Here is a 23,406-nt window from a genome sequence, read left to right as displayed (position 1 = left end):
TCTTCTTGGCCCATAGTGAGCTAAAAGGTGAGTGAAATTGGGGAACAGTTGGATGATTTTGTTAGCTATTACATTTGTGCTTATCTAAGTTGCTGCTGGGGCAGTGTTATCTTGGGCAATTTCTGGAGTCTGTTGATTTTATTATATGTATCTTTAGAAGTTTGTTGAGTGTGCCCAGAACAGGGTATGGACACTCCTTCATTTTTTAAACTGTAGTATATAGATTCTGAATATAATAAGATATAATCATATTAAACAAATAACATATTTGCTGAATACTACTGGGCACTAGTATAGCTAATTGGGATACAATCACTGATTTGACCTTCCTGTATCGCAGCATCTCAACGACTCATATAGGTTGAAATTCCAAAAGAACAATTAAATTAAGCAAAAAAACCCAAGCTTAATAGATGCTCCATAAGAAAGATAGGTCATATTGCTGACTTAATAGATCTGGGTGAATGTGCCTAAAAATATTCCATGCTTATTTGTTCAAATATTTTAATTAATTTATTTTGACTGTACATACGACTCTTAGCTTTCCATGAAACTTAATTTCCCAGTAGGAATGTTCCCTAAAAGTATTATTAATTATTATTTGTAGTACAATAGTGTCTAGTACTATATGTACACAGAGCAGTAGACAATCCCTGCCCTTAAGAGCTTACAGTCTAAATAGACAAAACAGAAAAAGGGCCAGAGAAAGGAAGTTTTATCTCCATTTATAGTTGGGAATTAGTGGTAGAGAAAGATTAAGTGACGTGCCCACATAGGAAATCTATGGTAGAGCCCATTTTAAGATAGTTATTGCAAAACAGTTGCTGAAAGTGAATTTCTGATTCATAATTATGACTCTTTACACAGTAAATCTAATCCTAAGAGTTTTGCTCAACCAGTCAGGGAACAGAAATATACTTTGTGAATTATGTGTCTAATTAAATTAAATTCTGAATACTTGCAAGGAACAATCTATAGACCAGTAATTATTCACAAAAAGTACTGAGTGAATTATTTAGAAAAACAAACTTGAGAAAATCACAATCTATTTGTGGACAATTTGCAGATAGACAGATGTGAAATTCATCTACTAATGAACATAATGAATTATTCTCACAGCTGTTGGTCAGATTGTGCTGTGGTCCCAGGTTCTCTTTGGCCTGAGCTGGAAGAATACACTCCCTTTTCTTCCCACCAGTTCTGTCCCGCCTGCTACCCCCTCCCTAGCTCTTCTTTCTTCTTCCCTTTCAGCAGGGCAGGTTTCCCTCCCCTGCCCTCTTACCACTTCTCCCCTGCTGCTTATTGCCGACATGTCTGCCCCTTCCTGCAGTTCTTCCCTCTGATAGTTTTGGGCTGCGGAAGTTGTTAAACATGCCTCCTCTGTATTCCTGGTCCTTCTTCCACCTTCCCTCCTGCTGCTCTAATGTGGGAGATCTAGGTTTCCTCTCAGACTTCACCTGCAATGGAGTCGTGGAGGCAAAAGGTCATCTTGAGAAGAGCTACTTGGGGGCATTAAATCCCTCCAAAAAGTTTTTAAAACTTTTTCAAAATATTAGACTTGTATTGGGAGAGCCCTATTCCTAAATATCAGTCACACATCCCTGACCCTCCCTTTTCTGCTAACATTTTTAGGAAGAATTTAAAAGTTTATTGTTAAAATCCACTATCATTACTGCATCTATACACATAGATTTATTAATTTTAAAAAAGCCCAACAGTTTCTGATTGCTAAAGTATTAAAAGTTATTTTCTTACCTAAGCAGTAAAGGAGTTGCTGCCAAAATTGAAACTAAGGATACTGAAGCAGTATAATGTATGGATTACAATAAGTATTCACACTACATATACTATAAAACTAATCCTAATGATCACAAGCAAATTATGTCCTCTCACTTTGTCTATCTTTTCCTGACTAGTTCAGTCATACAGTTGTAATTTACAATAAGTTCAATTTTTTTATGAAAAAACTAATAAGGCATGAAAGTAAGAGTGCTACAGTGAGGCTGAGGACTCTACAAGTAGCATGAAGTACCTTGCAGACAAAGTGGGTTGAGAAATGACCTTAACAGCCACAACCTCACTGTTGTAAATTGGCGCAATTCTTCTGAACTCAATGGAGCTGCATCTGTTTACACAAGCTGAAGATTTTGCCCAAAGAGTCCTGTTTAATTGAGACAGGGGGCTGAGAGAATCCTAAAAGTGGGGCCAATGTGGGAAAGGAGTAGCTCATGAATCTGCTATTAGTATGTAAACAGTTTCAAAGGAGGTGTTTTGTCCTCCTACCTGTGTTTAATATTGTTATACTTTATAGTTGATTCTTGAATCCATATAAAGAATGTGGTGTTTTCAATACTATGTATTCTCCCTCATCTGGGCTTGATTATCTTTTGTTGACATGAATGAATTATAAATATTTTGTTCACAATACAATGCACTCCACATTTTGTCACCTCTAGAATATATTAATAATGGCACAGTATAAAAAAGTACTTTTTCATTATAGATTTAGAAAGCAAATAGATTATTTTAAATCTGCCTTGTAAGGAAAGAAATAATATTTTATCTTACTACTGAACAGTCATCAGTAAGATTTTCTTGCTAATACCGTGTTAAGGCACAGTTAATTCCTTTACAACCTTATCCATTATGGCAATAATAAAATAATATAAGCCTTTCCTTTGGTAAAAAATGCATTCTTCCGTAGACATAATCCAGTTGAAAGGTATGTTGAGTGAATTAATTACAAAATTACTTTCTGTCAGATTACTCTACATAGCAAAATAGAATTAATCAGCTGTTTTTATTACTATCTGCTCTCAGATTGTCATTTCTAGATGCATACTCCCATATTTGCGGTTCAAGTCATTTTTGTTTATATATAAAATAAAACCGGGGTGCTATTTTAGCACATAAGGGGTATTCCTTATTGTCATATCAGTGAATACTTATATCTGAAAAGTTACTTATTTTATAAATTCTGTGGGATTAAGTGAAGGTCTTAAGGATTCTTTCAAGTACTGGAAAGAAATATGCGTATATTCAGGTATACATGTCTTCTATACTTCTGGTGGTGGAATGGTATAGGTATAGTTTAATCAAAAGAAACACAACTGTGGCAAATTCTTCCACTTAAAGACTGCTTAAATTAGCTTCATTTCAGACATAAAAGTTAATCCTCTCTTGAGGTGGAGTAATTTACATTGAGCAATCTTATCTGATATAATACCAATATGATTTCATTGCCCGTGTGTCTTTGTAAATATACAGTTGTGGTCAATAAAAAGCTGAAATTCACCAACAGCTGTCACACAAGTATTTGAGGTAGCACCATACTTTCCTGTATTTAGAACAGGAAATAAGTTGGGAACCTCAACTGCTTGTCTGTTGGTAAACAATGCCTTTTAAATGGCAATCACTATAGTCCAAATCCTGCTATCTTTACTTTCATAACACTTATAATGTACAAGAATGTGCCTTTAAATTGGTTGTGGTTCGGCTTTTGCTCAATATGTCATTTTTGGACCTTAGCGATGTTGTTAATCATCCTTCTCAAATCTCCCCTCTGGAAGAAGATAGTCAAGAAAATAGGAATGTGGCAGCTCCATCAACACTAATTTCACAGCTATTAGTCACTATGTTGTTATGTCTGGGTGTGGAACAGCGACTGTATTATTAATATCTAAGGTTCATGAAGTTTTCCCGACAACAGGCCATGGAAAGATGTCCATGCTCAGTTATCACAGCAATCATCAGCCTTTCACAGGTGAACTGCTGCCACTGAAACCTACCAAACTTGTTGGTAAGCGGAAGAATAAAGAAGAGTGTTGTGGAATCTGCACCAATTACTGGGGTGTCTGCCCTCTTTTTGCCAAAAAATTTTGCACTCCAGGTGTTCTATCCACTAGTTCTTGGATTCTAAGGTAGATATGGTAGCTTACAGGAACTATGATTTTATATGGCTATCATGCGTTGCTCCATGTATGACATGGAGCTAAGACTGGATCCGTGCCCTTTGAGTCTGACCAAATGATCAAGTCTGTAGGGAAGGCTCATGATGTGCTGGTTAGAGCAGTGAACCAGAAGTTAGGAGAACTACATCCTAGTCCTAGCTGTTCTATTAACTTGTCGCTGCTTGACTCTGGGCAAGTTACATAACCTCTCTGTGCCTTTGTAAAATGAGGATAATAAATAATACTTAGCCACATCTGTAAAGTACTTAAAAACCTCAGAAAAAGGTACAAAGTATTCTTATTAAAGATCATGGGTATAATTTTTGAAAGTGACTAAAACCTATTGAAAGTCAGTAGAACTCAGGCCCCTAAGATACATAGGTGCTTTTGGAAACTATATCCTTTGAGAACAGTGAGCTATGTCCAGATATTGAACTCTAACCAGACAAGAAGAGATAAAGATAAGGCAAATTGGCAAGCAGTACAGACTAATGTATACTCTTTTTTTAAAAGCAGGCCCTCTTTAGGTCCATTATGGTTCCTTGCCCCTCCAACAAAATATGTGAAAATTTAAGGACTTTTTTATGTCAACAAAGGTTCCATAAATAGGTGTCCTATAGGTATTTTCCCTTCCTCAATAATTTTTTTAAATATTTCCTATGGTTAAAAAAGGAATATAGTAGAAAGAGGTCCAACCAGTCTTTAGAAACCCACATAACACATATTATATCCTAATATCAACAGGTTCAGGAAATTAATAATTATTGTTTTTCTGTTTTTCTGTAGGTGTCATTGGTTAGTCTAATAGCCAATGCCTTGGGCTATTCCGAACTTGGTGCCATTAAATCGCTTAGGACACTAAGAGCTTTGAGACCTCTAAGAGCCTTGTCACGATTTGAAGGGATGAGGGTGAGACAAATGAAAGAACCTGAAATAATCCATGCATAAACAGAAACCATACTTGCAAAATGAGGAATGACAAATCCATGCAGAAATATTGCACTATCCTCTTTTCTATTGCATACCAGTATCTACAGTAGGATGCTTTATTACATAACTAAAACTTATATCCATTTGCAAGCATTAGCATTTACAAGCAATCACACATATTTTTAGGTTATTTACTGCCTAGCTAACTACAGAGTTTTTGTGTAAAACGTAAAGGAATTATCAGGATGCAATGAATGCATTGTTAATTCCTATCACATTTTCTGATGATGAGCGAAAGAAGCATAGTTTCTATATTTCCCTCCTGCTAAGAAAAAAAAAGTCTAAAAAAATTGTGGCCACTTTGTTTGCAGAACTGTGGTTGCTATCTTTCTACTATGTATGGCAATCAGGTTTTAAATAATGATACTGGGGCTTACTACACAGAACTCCTATGACCGAGTATATGAAAGTGTGTGAGGGAAAGGTATCTGCACAGGATTTACACGCATGTAGTTTACTTCTTGCAGGTCAGACTTAGAGTGTACCCACTCTACTCATGACTACAGAGGTGAGTTATTCCTGTCATGGAGCTGTTATAATTCCCATTGGATTTAGGGACCTGAGTGGGGAGAAACTGTCCTTAGAACTGAGAAACTCCAGTTCCCTCTCCATTCTTCCTGGGATGCTTATTCCATCTACTTCTGCTGCCAGCCTCCATCCCCTGCCTCATGTGTCAGAACTGGCATGGGACACAAAGCAACATGGTGGTGAAGAGGCTGGCAGCAATGGGTAAGGTATGTCAGAAGCATGAGACTCCCTGCCGGCTGGAATGGGGTTTGGGAGAAAACACACATTTCTGTATTTCTAAGAGGCACCTACACAGGATAGGAAGTGAGGGCTCACTCAGTAAATGGTAGAGGGAAGGATGGGGTGAAAATGGAAGACAGAGATGGGAGCAGAGTTCTTTTAGCTACTGCCCCTCAACTTTGAGTTTTATTGTGTATCAAGGCAATTTTGATGAGCCTGTGTGATTCCACCACGTTGCCTCTCTTCCCACACAGCCTTCCAATTCTGTCCTGCTTAGGAAATTATTCAGGTTTCCATATCTTGCCAATCTGCCTAAATATAACAGCAGTTATCTCTGTTGCAGTGACAGATGATGCTAATGCCTGAAAAAACTGATTTGTAACAAAATGGATAACATTCATATGTTAACCTTCACCTTGGAAAACTCAGCTTCTACAAAACTCCCTTTATAATCTATCTGTATACTTTAAGCTCACATACAAATAGTATTGTTTCTTTCCAATTGTCGTGGGGCTGATGCACCCCATCACCCCGTGGGGGCAGGGGAGAGGTGCATCACATCAAGTTTGAAGGGGTGCCGCGGGTCTTGGAGCTGCGTGGCTCAGGGACCTGAGTCCTTAATGCAGCCCTTGATAGCAGAGCAGTGCGGCGCAATGGCCAGAATCAATATTACAGCCCCTGCTGTTGGGGCAGCGCAGCCCAATGGCCAGGGGCAAAACTATAGCCCCTGCTGTCGGGGCAATGTGGCACAATGGCCAGAGCCAGTACTACTGGCGAGGAGGGGGTCTGACTGAAACACGCCGCGCCTTGGTCCAGTTCTGTTACCATTTCCCCACAAAACCTCCCTGGGTCACTTCCTACCCAAGTCTCTGGAGTCCTCCGTCCCTGGGATTCTCCGGTCTCTCCCCTCTCCACAATGTCCTGTGTCAGGATCCATCTCCACGGGGCTGGCCTCTGCATCTTGGAGTGCAGGCGGTCCTCCCTCAGGAGCTGGTGACACACTTCCGCAGTCAGCCCAGACTGAGCTGCTCTGCTGGCTTTTATATCCTGCTTCCAGCTGGAGCATGCCCAGCAGAGCCGGGGGTGTGTGGCCTCCTCGGCTAAAAGAGATGGATTAACCCGCGCTGTACCAGTGTGGGGCTCATACACCCCATCACACCAATACTATACAACACAATAAGAATGCATTTTTTAATAACTGATGCCAGTGAATAGTTCCTTTGTACCTGACAACTAGATAAAATATTAGCTCTTTGCCCACACCCCATAGGCCCCAAACAAAAGCCTAGTGAAGTAAATGGAAAGACTCCTCTTGATTTTAGTGGTCTTTGGATACAAAATTAACCACCTAAAACCTTCACTGCAGACAGATCATTTGCTGTTTCCTCAGCTGCTGAATCTTCTTTTCAGAGTAAAATAGAATCATTATACATATTACAAATAACCTTTGGCTCAGTTGCACTTGGTCTGATCTTTTGCAGTCACTTTCCCGTGTAGAATTGCTTAATTGTATATAAATTAAACATAGCCAAGAAAAACAAATTAACAGAAATGTGAATGTATTTGCACTCATAAAGTCCAATGAATATAATTATTTTAGACCAAGGTTTAAAATTAATTATGTGATGACAAAACTAAATGCATAGTACAGAGTTGCCTAACTTTTCTATGTGAATATTAGAATATCATGTGTATAATTCCTAATGTTTTAATTCAGTCTGAGAAACAAGTCATCAGTACTGCGTACTTTATGTGTAAAATTCTTTTGCTCAGTCTTCCATCATCAGTCATTCTTTACCTTTATTTAAAAAATATATTTTGTTGCACTGTTTATAGATTTTGATTTATGTTCTTAATATTTAACATTTCTTTCTCTCTTTTTTCTAGAGCACACAAATTCTAAGGCTCCATCTAACCACTACCAGGTTTTCTTTAATTTCTTTTCATACTTTTTCATTGTCTGACTTTCCATGTAGGTTTTTAGTTCTTGCTTTTTTCAGTTTCATTAAAGATATTATTTTCTTTCAATACTTGCTAAAATATTTCATTATAAAACATAGGCAGAAAAAAAATCTGTTAGTTTTATAGAAATATTAATAGAACATTGTTCGATTCTTTAATTATAAAAGATACACTGAGGCTTTTTTGTCTTTAATTTGTATGCTAGGTGGTTGTTAATGCCCTGATAGGAGCAATTCCATCCATCATGAATGTGCTACTGGTTTGTCTGATATTCTGGCTAATCTTCAGCATCATGGGAGTAAATCTGTTTGCTGGCAAGTTCTACCACTGTGTTAACACAACAACTGGTGAGATGTTTGATATCAGCGATGTTGACAATTATACTCAGTGCGAGGACCTCATAAAAAAGAATGAAAGTGCCCGATGGAAAAATGTGAAAGTAAACTTCGATAATGTAGGCGCTGGGTATCTTGCACTGCTTCAAGTAGTAAGTGAATTTCTGTATTTTATATTTCTGTATTTGAAAAAAGTACAAGCAAAATGGGCAACTTTCATCAAAAAGCAGGTTAATTTCTTCATATACAGTCAGTACCCTTCAAAAGACTCATATTACTTTACCTGTAATTAAGATATTAATGGTACAAGAGGGATTCCCCATTCTAATATAGGGAATACCTTCTTACATTGATAGTCCCTAATTTTAAAAAGGCAAAATTAAGTGTTTTGATGATGCAAAATACAATTGCACCCCCTGCAGCCTGAGGAGTGGGAATTAGTCTAGGCAGGCACAAGAAAGAGGGTTCTGTGGCTTCTTTAACGGTCCCCCTCCCTCCCCATCCCTCTCCCCCCTCCTTGTGGGAGTTCATTTCCTTGTGGATTTGAGAGGGGGCAAATGGAGCTGAGAAGAGGGCAGGCATCCTAGGTGACAGGCTGGTCTGAGAAGGCGTGCCCCAGAACCCACTGGCACCCATGCACCTAAGGGGAGGGAACGTGTGCCCTTTCTCCTGGCCAGGGTGCCATTATATGCCCAGAATAACAAATCCCACCCTCCCATCCCAGGGATTATAGTAGGAACAGGTTTTCTGAGTCAGCTGTGGGCATCGTGCTAGTCACCTGTTTGGGAGAGGGAAGGAATTTTCCCCTCACTGCCAGATTGGCAGGGCCAGGGCGGGTGTTTTAGTCTTCCCCACCAGATCCCTGAGCTGCTGTGGTTTGGTTAGGAGATACAGTTCAAACTGATAATTTGGCAGTTGTCCAGTGCAGATACTCATTCAATGGGGGTGGGAGTCAAGTTCCCTGGTAGAGAGTAATTGGAAGTGGAGTTAGGGGACGGCCTCCCCTAAAGAAGCTGGGGAATAGGGATGGAGCTCCTAATGTCTCATTCAACAAGAAGAGAACCCACTTTTCTGTAGCCCCTTAATCCTTGTACACATGGAGGGTGGTAAGATCCCAGCATCAGGCAGGAACCAGTTGTGGACACCTAACCTCCACTAGGTGAACAAATCATGGAAGGAAGAATGACCTGCTCTGGACAAGTTATTGCCAGATAGTCCCTAGATGAGTTACAATAATAAATGTGTGGCCTACTTAAACCACATCCCTTGTGCCTTGTCTTTCTTCCTACATGGCTGGGACAAACTGTGGTTGCCACTAAAAATCTGTATTTACAAATAATTAATGCAAGGGAAACCACACTAACATTAATTAGGTAAATAGGATCATTCTAAAAATGTTTTCAGAAGGACAAATGTACTAAATACTCATAACTTTCCTATTGGATTAATATTTATAATACAGCTCTATACAGTATATTAAATGAATAGTGAAGTATTAGAAATCACATTTTATGGTACTGCCTGGTTATACTCATTTTACCCAATACTGTTACTTAAAATGGGCAATAATTGCCACTTATTCCATACAAAAAAACTCCTAATGATATCACTGAGGCTTCTTAGCAAAGATCAAGGATCACATATGGTGCCTGGTGAAGGGATGGAGTGGTAGGATACATAGGATTGGAACATTTTAGTATAGCTGATATCTATTTATGAAAAAGTGTAGGAAACTAATACTAAATACATATAATTGTATTATATGAGTGTTTTTATTGTGGTATTAACTGTGCTGGCATGAATTTGTGTTGTTAAAAAAAAGATTATTAAGAGATGTGCTCTAGTCATTTTGTAGGGCCTGAATTTTTACAGGTAAATAAACACTTGTGTTCCATTTCCAGGCTACATTTAAAGGATGGATGGATATTATGTATGCAGCTGTTGATTCACGAGATGTAAGTAGAATATAAGTTTTAAGACTATTTATATTTGTTGAATATATTCTGACATTCCGCATATGTAATGAAATTTTAATAGCTATATTGAATTGTATTCAAAATATTGAACAGTAACAACATGGATTCACTGATTATAAGGGCAAAATAACCATTTTAATCAACTAATGAGATTTCGTACATAACATAGGCTATAGAATTTCACAAAGCAATTCCTGCAGTCGAGGGAATTAATCTTCCTTATTTCTATTAAATCTGATAATTTGTAGTTGAAATAGTCTGTTTAGATTATTTTTTAGAAAACCATCCAGCCTCAATTTAAAGATGCCAAATGGTGATGGATTAAACACTGCCTTTGGTAATCATCTGTGTGAGTTGTTAAAAAAATGATATTCAGGAAATGCATACAATGAATATAGAGGAACATGCAATCTTGTTTCAAAATTGATAATTAGAGGGTCACACACTTCATTGCTCATGTAGGCTGGGCACTGTATGTTGCCCAACTTATTTGGTGCAAATCACTTTTCAGGGTTGAGGAGCATCTAAGAAGGTATCCAGGGGGGACAGAAATAGTATTTTTCAATTCACCTCATACACATACTGTAAAGAAATCTGTATTGTGAAAGTACAACTTACAAATGTAAAATTTATTTGCACATAACTGCACTCAAAAACAAAACAATGTAAAACTTTAGAGCCTACAAGTTGAAGCATGAAGGGGCATACAAATATTTATCATATCTGGCATGTAAATAACTTGCAACACCAGCCAGGCGAACGCCTGTTCTCACTTTCATGTGACATTGTAAATTAGAAGCGGGCAGCATTCTCTCTTGTAAATGTAACCAGACTTGTTTGTCTTAGCCATTGGCTGAACAAAAAGTAGTGGACTTGTATGAGGTGAATTGAAAAATACTATTTTATCTTTTTTACAGTGCAAATATTTGTAATAAAAAATAATGTAAAGTGAGCACTGTGCACTTTGTATTCTATGTTGTAATTGAAATCAATATATTTGAAAATATAGAAAAACAAATAATAAATTTAAATTGGTATTCTACTATTGTGTAACAGGGCAATTAAAACTGTGATTAATTGTGACTATTTTTTTTCTAATTTCATGATTAATTGCAATTCTTTTTTTGATCGTTTGACAGTTGTTACACTGGAAGTTGTTAATGGTTGCCATCAATCACAGTTCTAGTTAAATCTGATGTGTGTGCCGGCCCCCACTTCCTCCTCCCCACGTACCAGGGTCCTCCATTCTTCCCCTATGCTGGGAATTGGGTGTCCCCAATTCCCCCTCCCAACAAATGGAGACTAAGAGTCAGAGAGAAATTCCATCTACTTGAGTGCAAGCTTCACTTTGCAAGGCAAATAAAATATATTGCTAATATAAAGTATACTATCAACCTATACTATGGTATCTGTATCTATTTATCTCCTCTTGCCATGAGTTGCTGCTTTATGAATTAAATGAAATTTTTGATTCTCAGTGTTCATGCAGATAATATATAAATGTATAATGTTTTATAGCTATTAGATCAGCCTAAGTATGAGGACAACCTGTACATGTATCTTTACTTTGTCATCTTTATCATCTTTGGATCATTCTTCACCTTGAACCTTTTCATTGGTGTCATCATAGACAACTTCAATCAACAAAAAAAGAAGATAAGTATTTCAAGTATTTATTTACTGCTTTAAAAGTGAACAAGATATAATAAAAGCTATGAATCCCCAAGCCGATTTCCTTTCTAGACATTCCTTACAGTGAACCAATGACTTATTCTGTGTAAAGATGATGAACACACAATTTATCTAAATAAATTCACCTTCTGCTTGGTCCTATTTTTGTAATGAAAAAATCTGCTGCCATGGATATGACTGCAACATCATAATTTCAGCACTTTGACTTCACTGCAAGAAGACAAGAGAAGGCAGGCAACAATAATATAAATATTGTTTTGTATAAATATGTTCACAGAAATTTGCAAATTGTGCAAGAAAACTTGTAATAAAAAAGCAAAAGAGGAACATGTGTGTTGTCACTCTGATTAGCAGGAAAGTTATCCTCTTGGAAAAAGTCCCTCTTTAAAATGAATCAGATGCGCATACTACTTAAATACTTATTCAATGAAGTATAGCCACGAGTGGTGGGAGGGACTAGCTGCCCCAAGTACAATCCCATACATGATCCTAGGCACGTACTTGGCACCTGTCCCCAGTGCTTGCACCACTGGGGCTACGCTTCTATTTTTAGTGTGCTAAAGTAGCTCTAGCAGAGCTAGCGTGAGTATGTCTCCTTGGGCTGGAAATTACACCTTCCAATGTAGACATACCCTGAGTGTATATAACATAAATAAAATAGAAAAAACCAGGAAGCAACTACAAATCCAGTTCTACAAGCCTTTATAAGAATAAGTCCCATCAATTCCAACAGGACTTATCACAGGAGTAAAGCTTATTAAGGATCTGTAGGAATGACCCATATGATTCTGACCTGTTCAATTATAGGAAATGGGAGGAACTTGTAAACCATATTTAACCCTCCTTTAATTTGTAGTTCATTGGAAAGGTGAAAAAAAGGTAAGAAAACAGTGCGAAATTTTTTTTTTCTCTGACTCTGTTGATCTTTCAAGTAATTTTAAAATAATTTAATTAAAAATAATTGGAAACCCTAGGATCCTAAGTATGGTAATTCTTCAAGTGTCTGATGGAACTAGCAGCCTGAGTATCACCTTAAATGTCTGTGTTTGCTGTGAAAATCCTTTGGCTTCAGCTGTGGCCACTCTAATCAATTAATGAGATAAAACATTTCCATTTTACTCCCAGCTGAGTCTAAGGCAAAACTCAGCTGTGAATGAACATCTTTAAACAGTCAGCATTTCTCTTCAGAATAACTGCAGACCAATCTGAAGCTTCTTCAGATGCTTCAAGGGGCAAATGCCATGACTTGAGGCTTAAGTTTCCAGTTTAGTAGACACTAACAGCCTAAATTTATCACTAGACGGATTTCCATTTAATTGTGTCCATAATCAACTAACACAAATGTTAGAATGCTGAAAGCAATCACAAATCAAATAGTCAGATATTTGACTGGTATCATTTGTACCTGCAAAATGGAGGCTAATGTGAAAAACAAATAACAGGCCCTGAAAGGCTTAGGCTTTGTCTACACTACAGACTTCTACAAATGTAGTCATGTCAGTCGAGGATGGGGTGACCAGATAGCAAGTATGAAATATTGGGACAGGGGGACAGGGAGATAGGAGCCCATATGAAAAAAGCCCCAAATATTGGGACTGTCCCTATAAAACTGGGACATCTGGTCACCCTAGTCAAGGATGTGAAGAGGTGATCTCTAACCAACAAAGCTATGCTGGCAGAAGTCCTTTGTACAGACTCAGTTACACCAGCAAAACTGAACTTTTACTGGAGTAACTTGTTTCACGTCAGGGCACTAGTTTTGCCATACCAGAATAAAGCACAGCTTTACTGGTATAGGTGCATCACACTAGAAGCACTTTGCTGGTATAGATTACAGTATTCTTGTACAAGTAAAGCACTCCTAATGTAGACAAACCCTTAAAATGGATAGGGGCTCCAGTCTGTTTGGATTTTTTAAAATTAATGTCTTCCTATGACAGAATCCATCGTGATCCCCCTCAGTATCACTCCATTTTGCTTGTTTCTTAAACTAACTGTATAGACTATGATCTCAATGGTGACCTGCATCCACGCTATGTTTGCAACAGTTCAGGAATGAGGCAGAGGATGGTTCAAAGGTGGTTTTGTGCCACCATTAAGCTCCCCAGTCCTGGAGCCAGCCAGGAAGAGGCTAGTGCAGTGGTTCTCAAACTTTCATACTTGTGACCCCTTTCACACAGCAAGCCTCTGAGTGAGACCCCCTTTATAAATTAAAAACATTTTAAAAATATTTAACATTATTATAAATGCTGAAGGCGAAGTGGGGCTTGGGTGTGGAGGCTGACAGCTCACAACCCCCCATGTAATAACCTCGTGACCCCCTGAGGGGTTGTAACCCCCAGTTTGAGAACCCCTGGGCTATTGCTTGGCACAAATTAGAACTACCTCAGAGATGCCTTAATTTATACCTGGCTCACTGTCACCTGAAGAATCAGTCCAGCAGTCTGAGAATGTGAGGGCACAGTAATGCTCTAGCCATGACCCTTTCCTGCAGACACATGCTCAGTGTCAGAGACTGGGAACAGGTAAGAGCAGAAACTGCTGTGGTGGTCTTATGTTACTGGGGAGTAGGGAGAGATGGTTTTGCAAACACTGGAGAAATCCTCCAACTACCAGTGGAAGCGATCAGTGGGATATACTTTGTGCTGACAGAGCTGTGCAATAACACTTGTATGATACCTGAAAATTGCCCTTTTAGTATATAAATCAAATGTAAACTCAAATGTCCATCACTAAATTATATGGTGACATACAATAGTTAGAGATTACGTCTGTAAACATGGTTGTAACCAGTTATGATTTCATTTCCTTACTTTGGAGGTCAAGACATATTTATGACAGAAGAACAGAAGAAATATTACAATGCAATGAAAAAACTGGGGTCCAAGAAACCACAAAAACCTATACCTAGGCCAGCGGTAAGAGTCCCTTTATTTTCATGCCTCCTGCATTAAATACCCATTTGAAAGTAGTGTACCAAGTCTCCGTCCTGATGCTTACTCCTTTTAGGGCTTCTCCCTTCTCCTCACATGGGTTGGGTCCTGGGTTCTTTTTCTGACACCTAGTGCCTCCACCCAAAGTGATGCCACATTGTGTCTCAAACACAAGAGGGCAGTCCCATGAGAAAATGAATAATGCTACTAACCGACAAGGAGGATAAAACCCAATGCACAAGAAACAATATATAACAACTCAAAGTTCAGCAAAGGAATGACGCACCCAAAAATAACAGAGTAACAAAGGGGGACAAAAGGATTAGGGTTAACTAGTAAGTACTAAACATTAACAAATTAACTAATTTCCTACCTTGCAACACTCACAACTCTTCCCGTCCTCCAGTTCCCTCCCTAGCACTTCCCATGTAGATGGTATGCTGAGGAGGAGTCCGGAGATGAGTGCTGCAGTGCTGTGAATGTTAGCCAGCTTAAACCAAAAAGGGTCCCCTTACTTCACCCCTGGGTGGGGCAGAGTCTTCTCCTGGCTGCTACCAGGCTCACTGGCTTCCTGGTGTCGGAAGCCTCTCAGTAGCCAGTGCCGGGTTGGATCTCTGCCACTCTGGACACTGGTTTCCATAGAGCATGAATGGCCTGATCCATGCAACTTTCTCACAGCAGTTCAAAGAGTCCCTTTGTGGGGAGAGGGAGTTAATCAGTCACTCTGAGAGCTGTTCTGCTTCTCTCTCTGAGTCTTGCAGCTCTCAAGCTCAAAACTGAAACTAAAGCTAGTCTACTCTCTGGACATGTCTCAGGAGCTGGCAAACTCCAAATGGGGTTTACAGCTGTAAGTACAAAATATATGTGGTAGAAGGAACCAGTTTTTTCTATTGTTTTCATTAAAGGGGTAGAATTTTCTCCTTGCCCCTATTTTTTTGAGAGTTAGCTTACTTGAATAATTAGGGCTGTTCTCATATTTTCTTTAAGAACATATACATTGGACATATGAAATGGGGGATTCCCTAGATACCTGTGCTAAGTTTCATGATGCACTACATAATTTAGCTGAGTCCCAGGGCAGCTGCAGTCAATTCTGGCTGCTTATTGCTTTTGCTAACCTGGAGGGAGAGGGGATCTTTCCTAACCTTGACTTCCTGGTCTTCTCACTCCAGAAGACCCTTGCAGGAAATGGGGATGCACTGGCCCTTACTGGGAGTTCCATAAAGACCTGCAATAAAGGAGAGTGATAGTGGCAACTTGGTGGGCTTTGAAAACAAAGACAGAGGGGAGCAGACCCTAGTTACCCCCGACCTCAAAGACCACTAAAGAGGGCCTGTCAGGAAGTGTGGGAAGAGATGAAACTGTGTTCATAGAGGTTCAATTTCCACGAGGCTAAATCTTTGTGTGAGCTACCTGATGTGGTGAACCAGATACTGTATTGTTTGATGAACTGTTCCACTCAACCCCTACAACTTTTGGAAAATAATACTTCTTGCAGAAGCTATCCACTACAGCAAATTAAATAATAGTCAAACTGGAAGGATGTATGCAGTCATCAAACTAAGTAATGCATAACACAGGGTGATGGAACCAGTAAGTAAGGGATATAACCTTAACCATCCAACTAAGTCAGTGAGCACAGTCAGTGAAGGGCAGTTATGCAGAACAGAGGCTGGGAGATAACATGTCCTGTTCCTGGAGCACAGACTGGTGAAAAAGGTGGCCTTTGACTTGACTAATCTTTATTCCTCACCGCATTGTCATCAACCCTCCAGCCAGTAGTGATTCCCTAATTCTCCCCTCTATTCAAAAAACACATAAAAAATTAACAATAACCAATTAAACAAAACAAAACTAAAAGCCAAAATAATACTTCCTTAATCTATAAGGCTTATCCATAACCATGCAATTCATAACATACAACACCAACAACATCAAACAAAACAAACATAAATACACAAAATCAAACACTTAAATGGTGTAAATTCTGCAGGGTTCCCCCAATCTCTATTGCACACCAAATCGTGACAAATTTCTATTACCAATCCATCCCCCATGTGTCAGGTGATCAAACTGACACTGGGGGGGGGGGGTCCTAGCAGGAAAAACACAACATAAACCACATAAACATTTTAACAAAATCACAATTCTTTCTGGCCAGAAACACATATCACAAACAAACATAAAACATGAAACATAAATTTAAACTCTATAAATAATTACATGGTACATTAAATACTATGCAGCTAACACCAATTTTCTTTAATATCTAAAATACTGGGCAATTAATCATTACTTAAAATATACCAAAACCCTATATAGCTAGCAGGCAAAACAAAAAAAAATTTTACTTCATCAAATAAATCATTTACATTAATACAATTGCTTCCTAGCTTACTCCTAAAATTCAAAGCTAATTACAGCTTAAAATTTCTTACTATTAGCTTCTAACTTTAAACACTAAAAAAAAAAAAAAAAAAACATCACCACTTATATGCCCTTAGCCTAATACAATTACAATTACATAGCACAATATACAATCTTCAACTAATACAACAAAATATTCATGGCCAAACAATTGCAAACTAATATCTTGCCTAAATTTATTTACAAACATTTCAAAACACCAAAAACTTTTCTCTTTAGCATCTTTACAAAATTCAACCTTTATTCCCTCTGGCAACCATAGAGTTAAACTTTTAGTCTCGCTACGCCCTCAAGAGTTTTTCAGCCAGCTTTCCAAGCCTTATCTGTTGCCTGTCCGCTTGGGCCCGATCCTGTTTTCCCTTCAAGTTCTCTATCTATTGCGTGCCTGCCTGGGCCCGATCCATATTTCCTCTCCAAATACGCTGTCTATTATAATATAGGCCACATCTAATATCAAACAGTCTACAACGGCCAATAATCAACACATAACACAAAATCAACAAAAAGTCTAAATAAACTAACAAAGGCACTTTACATAAATTTTTCATGCTGTCCAAAAACACAATAGGACTAAAAAATTACATAGGCCAATCATCAGTAAAAAATCTTATGCAAAACAATCCCACAATTCCCTACTTGCTCACCTCTGACAACTTGTTCAGCCACAAGTCAGAAGGGGGGAAAAGGATAAAAGTTACCTTCTGGGTTGTGAAGGTGGATCACTTTACCAACTCCTGTTCTACAAAGCTAATTCCTGTCAAGCTACAGAGAATTGCTCTCCCCGAATTTGCAATTTGTAAAGAAAAACATATTTTCAAACTATAAATAGTTTTTGTTTTTGTTTTTGCAGAACAAATTCCAAGGCATGGTCTTTGATTTTGTAACAAAACAAGTATTTGACATCAGCATCATGATTCTTATCTGCCTTAACATGGTCACCATGATGATAGAAACAGATGACCAGAGTGATGAGATGGAAACTATTTTACACAGGATAAACCTGGTATTCATTGTCCTTTTCACTGGAGAATGTGTCCTGAAATTGATTTCACTCCGTTATTACTACTTCACCATAGGCTGGAACATTTTTGATTTTGTGGTTGTCATTCTCTCCATTGTGGGTAAGAACAGTTCACTTTCATGAAGGGACTATGTGAGCAGAAAGTGAACATTTCTTTTAATGATTTTATGATGCTTTATATATGGCTTTGTCATTTGTCATGGCCTGCAATTCAATTTAGATAGCAATTCTTCAGTTTTCATTTTTATAGTACAATGTGCATAAAATGATGCATACAAGAGCATTTTTACCAATCTGCTTTGGTTTATTGTAATTTGAAATGTCAGAATCTGTATTCATGAGCAAAACTGAGGAGTATGTGAACAGGGAGGGATTTTTTTAATCATCATGTAGGCTAAATATTTAGAGTTCAGTTAGCTAAAAGGCAGTGAATCTCACAGAATCCTAGAGCCCGGGCTGCAACCTGAGCCGAACATCTACACCTCAATTAGATAGCCCCTTAGCCTGAGTCAGCTGGCACGGGCCAGCAGTGGTGTCTAATTGCAGTGTAGACATACCCATAGAGGCTTTGTGGAGCACTCTGCAGAGCCTGAGGTACAAATTCCAACAACTTGCATGAGCTCACCCTACTTTTCATCTAATTATTACCATTTGATATAAAAGGCTTGTAGGAGACTGAGTTGCAAGAACTAATGCACTCAGAGAAATTCCTGTTTCTAGGCTTCCTTATGAGTTGATGCAAAGTTTAGATAGGAATGAGCTACCTTTGCTGTAAGCAACTCTCTTTCTCTAACTCATTTCCCTTTTCCTGGTGGGTATCTTTACTTGGTATAATCTATACAGAAGGAAACCACAGTGTCACAGCCTCCAATGTAACATTTTCATAATTAAATAAAACAGTCCATGTGATGCTAATGCTATTATCTTCTTTTCAGTGAAGATTGATATTAACTTTCAGCATTTAAAGTAAAGAACTTACTGTTCTAATTTTTTCTGAGACAGCAATAAATATTTCCACAAACAATGAGTTAATATACTTTAAAAGCTGCTATTGTATTATTTACTTTACAATGTGAATTTTTTGTTTTAACAGGTATGTTTCTAGCTAAGGTGATTGAAAAATATTTTGTGTCCCCCACCTTGTTCAGAGTTATCCGACTCGCCAGAATTGGCCGAATCCTACGTCTCATTAAGGGTGCTAAAGGGATCCGTACTTTGCTTTTTGCTTTGATGATGTCTCTTCCTGCTTTGTTTAACATTGGTCTCCTGCTTTTCCTGGTCATGTTTATCTATGCTATATTTGGAATGTCCAACTTTGCCTACGTTAAGAGGGAAGTTGGGATTGATGACATGTTCAACTTTGAAACTTTTGGCAACAGCATGATCTGCCTATTTCAAATTACCACATCAGCTGGTTGGGATGGTTTGTTAGCACCAATTCTTAACAGTGGAGAACCAGACTGTGACCCTTACAAAGATCACCCCGGAAGCTCGGTTAAAGGAGACTGTGGTAACCCTTCAGTTGGGATTTTCTTTTTTGTCAGTTATATTATCATCTCATTTCTAGTTGTAGTAAACATGTATATTGCTGTTATTTTGGAGAACTTCAGTGTTGCTACAGAAGAAAGTGCCGAGCCCTTGAGTGAGGATGACTTTGAGATGTTCTATGAGGTTTGGGAAAAGTTTGATCCAGATGCAACCCAGTTCATAGAATACAGTAAACTGTCTGATTTTGCAGCTTCACTGGATCCTCCTCTTCTTATAGCAAAACCAAACAAAGTTCAGCTTATTGCAATGGATCTGCCCATGGTAAGTGGTGACAGAATTCACTGCCTTGACATCTTGTTTGCTTTTACAAAGCGTGTTTTGGGGGAAAGTGATGAGATGGATGCACTTCGAATACAGATGGAAGACCGGTTTATGGCAGCCAATCCGTCTAAAGTCTCCTATGAGCCAATTACAACTACATTAAAAAGAAAACAAGAGGAGGTATCTGCTACTGTTATTCAGCGTGCTTACAGATGTTACATTTTAAAGCAAAAAGTTAAAAAAGTCTCCTGTATGTATAACAAAGATAAAACCCAAGGGGATGGCCTACCTGTCAAAGATATGATTATTGATAAACTCAATGAAAATTCCACTCCAGAGAAAACATATGAGAGCTCCTCTACAACCTCCCCACCTTCCTATGATAGTGTTACAAAGCCAGACAAAGAGAAATATGAAAAAGATAAAGTAGAAAAAGACTATAAAGGTGAAAATGTTAGGGAAAGTAAAAAATAAAAAACTAAGAATTCTGTTTGTGTGACAAATTGTTTACAGCCTTTAAAAGATGTATTCGTGTCAACAGGACTCCTGAAGGAGGTTTATGCCAAACTGACAGCTTTTACATATATATATGTATATACATATTATACATATATATATATATATATATATACACTCACAGTCAGTGCCTATAACAAGACAGTGATCTCTCGTCATCAACCTGTGACTCTGTAAAACAGGGTAACAACCTTGACAAGAGGTTACTGTTTTCATTACAGCTGACACTGCTGAAGAGGAGACATACAGTGGCTACAGTCTGTAGGGACCATGAAAGGCGTGCAAAGCTATAATTTTTGTGGGTTTTAACATACTGCAAAATATTTAGTACAGTAACTGTATCCACTGTTTGTAATTCAACTGCCACATTTGCCATATTTTTACAAAATTGGTTTTGGTGAATTTATTGTTTTTTTTAATTCACAGGTTGTTTACTATTATATGTGACTATTTTTGTAAATGGGTTTTATGTTGGGGAAGAGGGTTCGAGGACCAGGTGTTCTGCTCTCTAATTCTCTATAATGTACAGACAGCAGTGATTTGCATGAAGGCATGCTGCACTTATAGATCACGCATGGAAAAAAATGACATCAGACAAAGTAACAGAGTTTTAATTACTTCCACTTTTCAGGGTGGCTCTAAAATTTGAGGTGTTTTAACTATTTGTGTTGTCGCATCCAGACAAATCTTTATGTGCCTGCAAAGTCTCCTGTAATTTACAAGAATTTAAAAATGGATTATTTTTATGCAAGTTGTTAAATATCAGCAAGTGCAAACTTCATCCCAAGTTCCAGTCACATAGTCTTTGTTTTTGTTAAATGTTCCACAGGAAAAAAATATATGGAACCTGCCCTTGAAAAGTGACTTCATCAAAACAAGTCACTTGTTTAGAAATTCTACTTTATCCTGAGGTATTGTTTCGTATGTTCTTCTCTCAGTTAGACTGACATCTAATAGGTCAATAAAATGCCCTCTGTTATGTAAATACTTATTTTACACTGTTGTGCATATTTGAGCATACAAATAAGTGATCATGCCACAGTACTTTGTATCAAATAAGTGCCACAGTATATTTAGTTTGCAAGCTTTCAACAGGTAATCTCTTGTATTCTGTACCATTATAGATCGTTTGGAGGGTATCACTGATGCATGTTAATATTGCCTTTGCTGCTGTATTTTGCTCCATCTACTGTTCAGAGTTCTTCACTGTAGGAAGCCATATATCAGTGGTAAAGTGAATTAAATTGTTCAACCAGACCTCATTCCTTCATATCATTAAGCAATAGTTTGCAGTTATTTACCAGCTTCTTTAGTTTTGCATTTTAAATGGTTACTATTTGGTGTAAAGCCAGACTGTATAGGACCTACTACAAACTGTTTAACCTGTTGAAAATGTGGTTAGCATATATAAATAATGTAAAAATAAATCATATTACTTGGCAGCATTTTTGTACATAAGAAAACTGTCATCAGCTTCATGTAATTGTTTCTTAAGTTGTTTTCCACAGTCACTTGTTTATTTTCTATCCATGGTAACTTTCAATGGAGAACTTCACAATGAAAGAAATAAAGAAAATAGTGAGTATTTGTAGGCTACTTTGTTTTAATATTGCAAACATTTCAATGTGAAATATTTTGTGTAAAAATGGAAACCAAGTTTATTTGGTTCCAAATAGTTATGGCTAGTAAGTGGAAGTGGCAGGGGGATGTTTGAATTTCTAGCACTGCTTGCATCAGAAGTTTTGAGATAGTCTTATTGTTCATGGAATCCTTGCTATTTTTCCAGTGTTTGTTTACATAGATCAGGGGTCGGCAACCTGAGGCATGCGAGCTGATTTTTAGTGGCACTCTGCTGTCAGCCAGCATGCCGGCCGCCAGCCCTGCTCAGCCTGATGCCTGCCTGGATGAACGGAAACCTCGGCCAGCAGCAGGCTAAGCGGAGCTGGCGGCCGGGACCCCGGCTGGCAGGAGCCAGTGGCCAGAACCCCAGACCAGCATCGGGTTGAGCCGCTCAGCCCACTGCCACTCTGGGGTTCCGTCTGCCGGCCCCACTCAGCCCACTGATGGTCTGGGATTCTGGCCACCAGCCCCCTGCCAGCCGGGGTCCTGGCCACCGGCCCCACTCAGCCCGCTGCCAGCCTGGGATATCAGCCACCGGCCCCCCTCACCTCGCTGCACTATTATTTACTTTACATACAATAATAGTTTAGTTATATAATATAGACTTATAGAGAGAGACCTTCTAAAAACATTAAAATGCATTACTGGCATGCAAAACCTTAAATTACAGTGAATAAATGAAGACTTAGCACCCCACTTCTGAATGGTTGCTGACCCTGACACAGATTATACTTAATCTTTTTGATTCATGCTGTGCTAGAACTCTTCTAAATACAATATGGGACCCACAATATTTTCCAGGAATAAAATGGCACACGTGTATAATCTAGATCAGGACATTTTGTGTTTCATACACAAGCTAAAGTTAAAGGTAGACTCTTTTACTAAAGCTTTTGACTTGTAATGTGTTGGTGAACTGCATGCAGGAAATTGCTGTTACCATGAAGAACGTAAACTACATTATAATCGAGCCAAAAAATAAAGATTTCATTTTTTATTGTATTTACTTTCTTTGTCTCTGTGCTTTTATTGTTTAAAGAAAGAAAAGAGGGACTGATATTGACAAGGAATGCATCCACCTTCACATGTAGTAAAAATATTATGCATATGTAGTAAATCAAACAAGTGTATGTTTAAAGAAAGTTTAATGCAGCGTTCACCATTAAATAAATTACCCTCTATGGCTTCTACATTGCTGAAGCTCTGTGGACCTCCACTATTTGATAGCCAACAGATTTAACAGGGACAGCACAAAGCACCTACTTCACTGCACAGTCTTCTTTCTACCAAATTTCAAGTACCTATTTCAAAGTACGGAGGTGCTAAAATGGTTCAAAGAAATATTTTTTTAATTGGCAAAATTACCTGTTTTTTCCCTAACTTCATTCATGGAGATGGCTGGACTGCTTTTGCTGAAACTTTAAAAAA

At 38.2% G+C, this 23,406-nt stretch overlaps 1 protein-coding gene across 17 annotated transcripts in view; it reads left to right on the top strand.

Annotated features, from left to right (window-relative positions):
• LOC123378558 (sodium channel protein type 2 subunit alpha-like) overlaps positions 1 to 22,945 on the top strand; it is a 93,618-nt gene extending 70,673 nt beyond the window's left edge. For 14 of the 17 annotated variants that reach the window (XM_045032534.1, XM_045032529.1, XM_045032523.1 and 11 more), the window contains 7 exons: positions 4,737 to 4,859; positions 7,855 to 8,136; positions 9,886 to 9,939; positions 11,479 to 11,616; positions 14,466 to 14,570; positions 17,863 to 18,133; positions 19,127 to 22,945. In XM_045032534.1, coding sequence (XP_044888469.1) covers positions 4,737 to 4,859; positions 7,855 to 8,136; positions 9,886 to 9,939; positions 11,479 to 11,616; positions 14,466 to 14,570; positions 17,863 to 18,133; positions 19,127 to 20,316 — 2,163 coding nt within the window. In that variant the 3' untranslated portion in view covers positions 20,317 to 22,945. The remainder of the gene's footprint in view (positions 1 to 4,736; positions 4,860 to 7,854; positions 8,137 to 9,885; positions 9,940 to 11,478; positions 11,617 to 14,465; positions 14,571 to 17,862; positions 18,134 to 19,126) is intronic. The other 3 variants (XM_045032530.1, XM_045032531.1, XM_045032526.1) reach the window with 2 other exon arrangements.
• The last annotated feature ends 461 nt before the right edge of the window (positions 22,946 to 23,406 follow it).

The sequence above is a fragment of the Mauremys mutica genome, chromosome 10, assembly GCF_020497125.1.
Source record: "Mauremys mutica isolate MM-2020 ecotype Southern chromosome 10, ASM2049712v1, whole genome shotgun sequence".
Lineage (NCBI taxonomy): Eukaryota > Metazoa > Chordata > Testudines > Geoemydidae > Mauremys > Mauremys mutica.
This window is presented reverse-complemented; position numbering and strand designations above follow the sequence as displayed.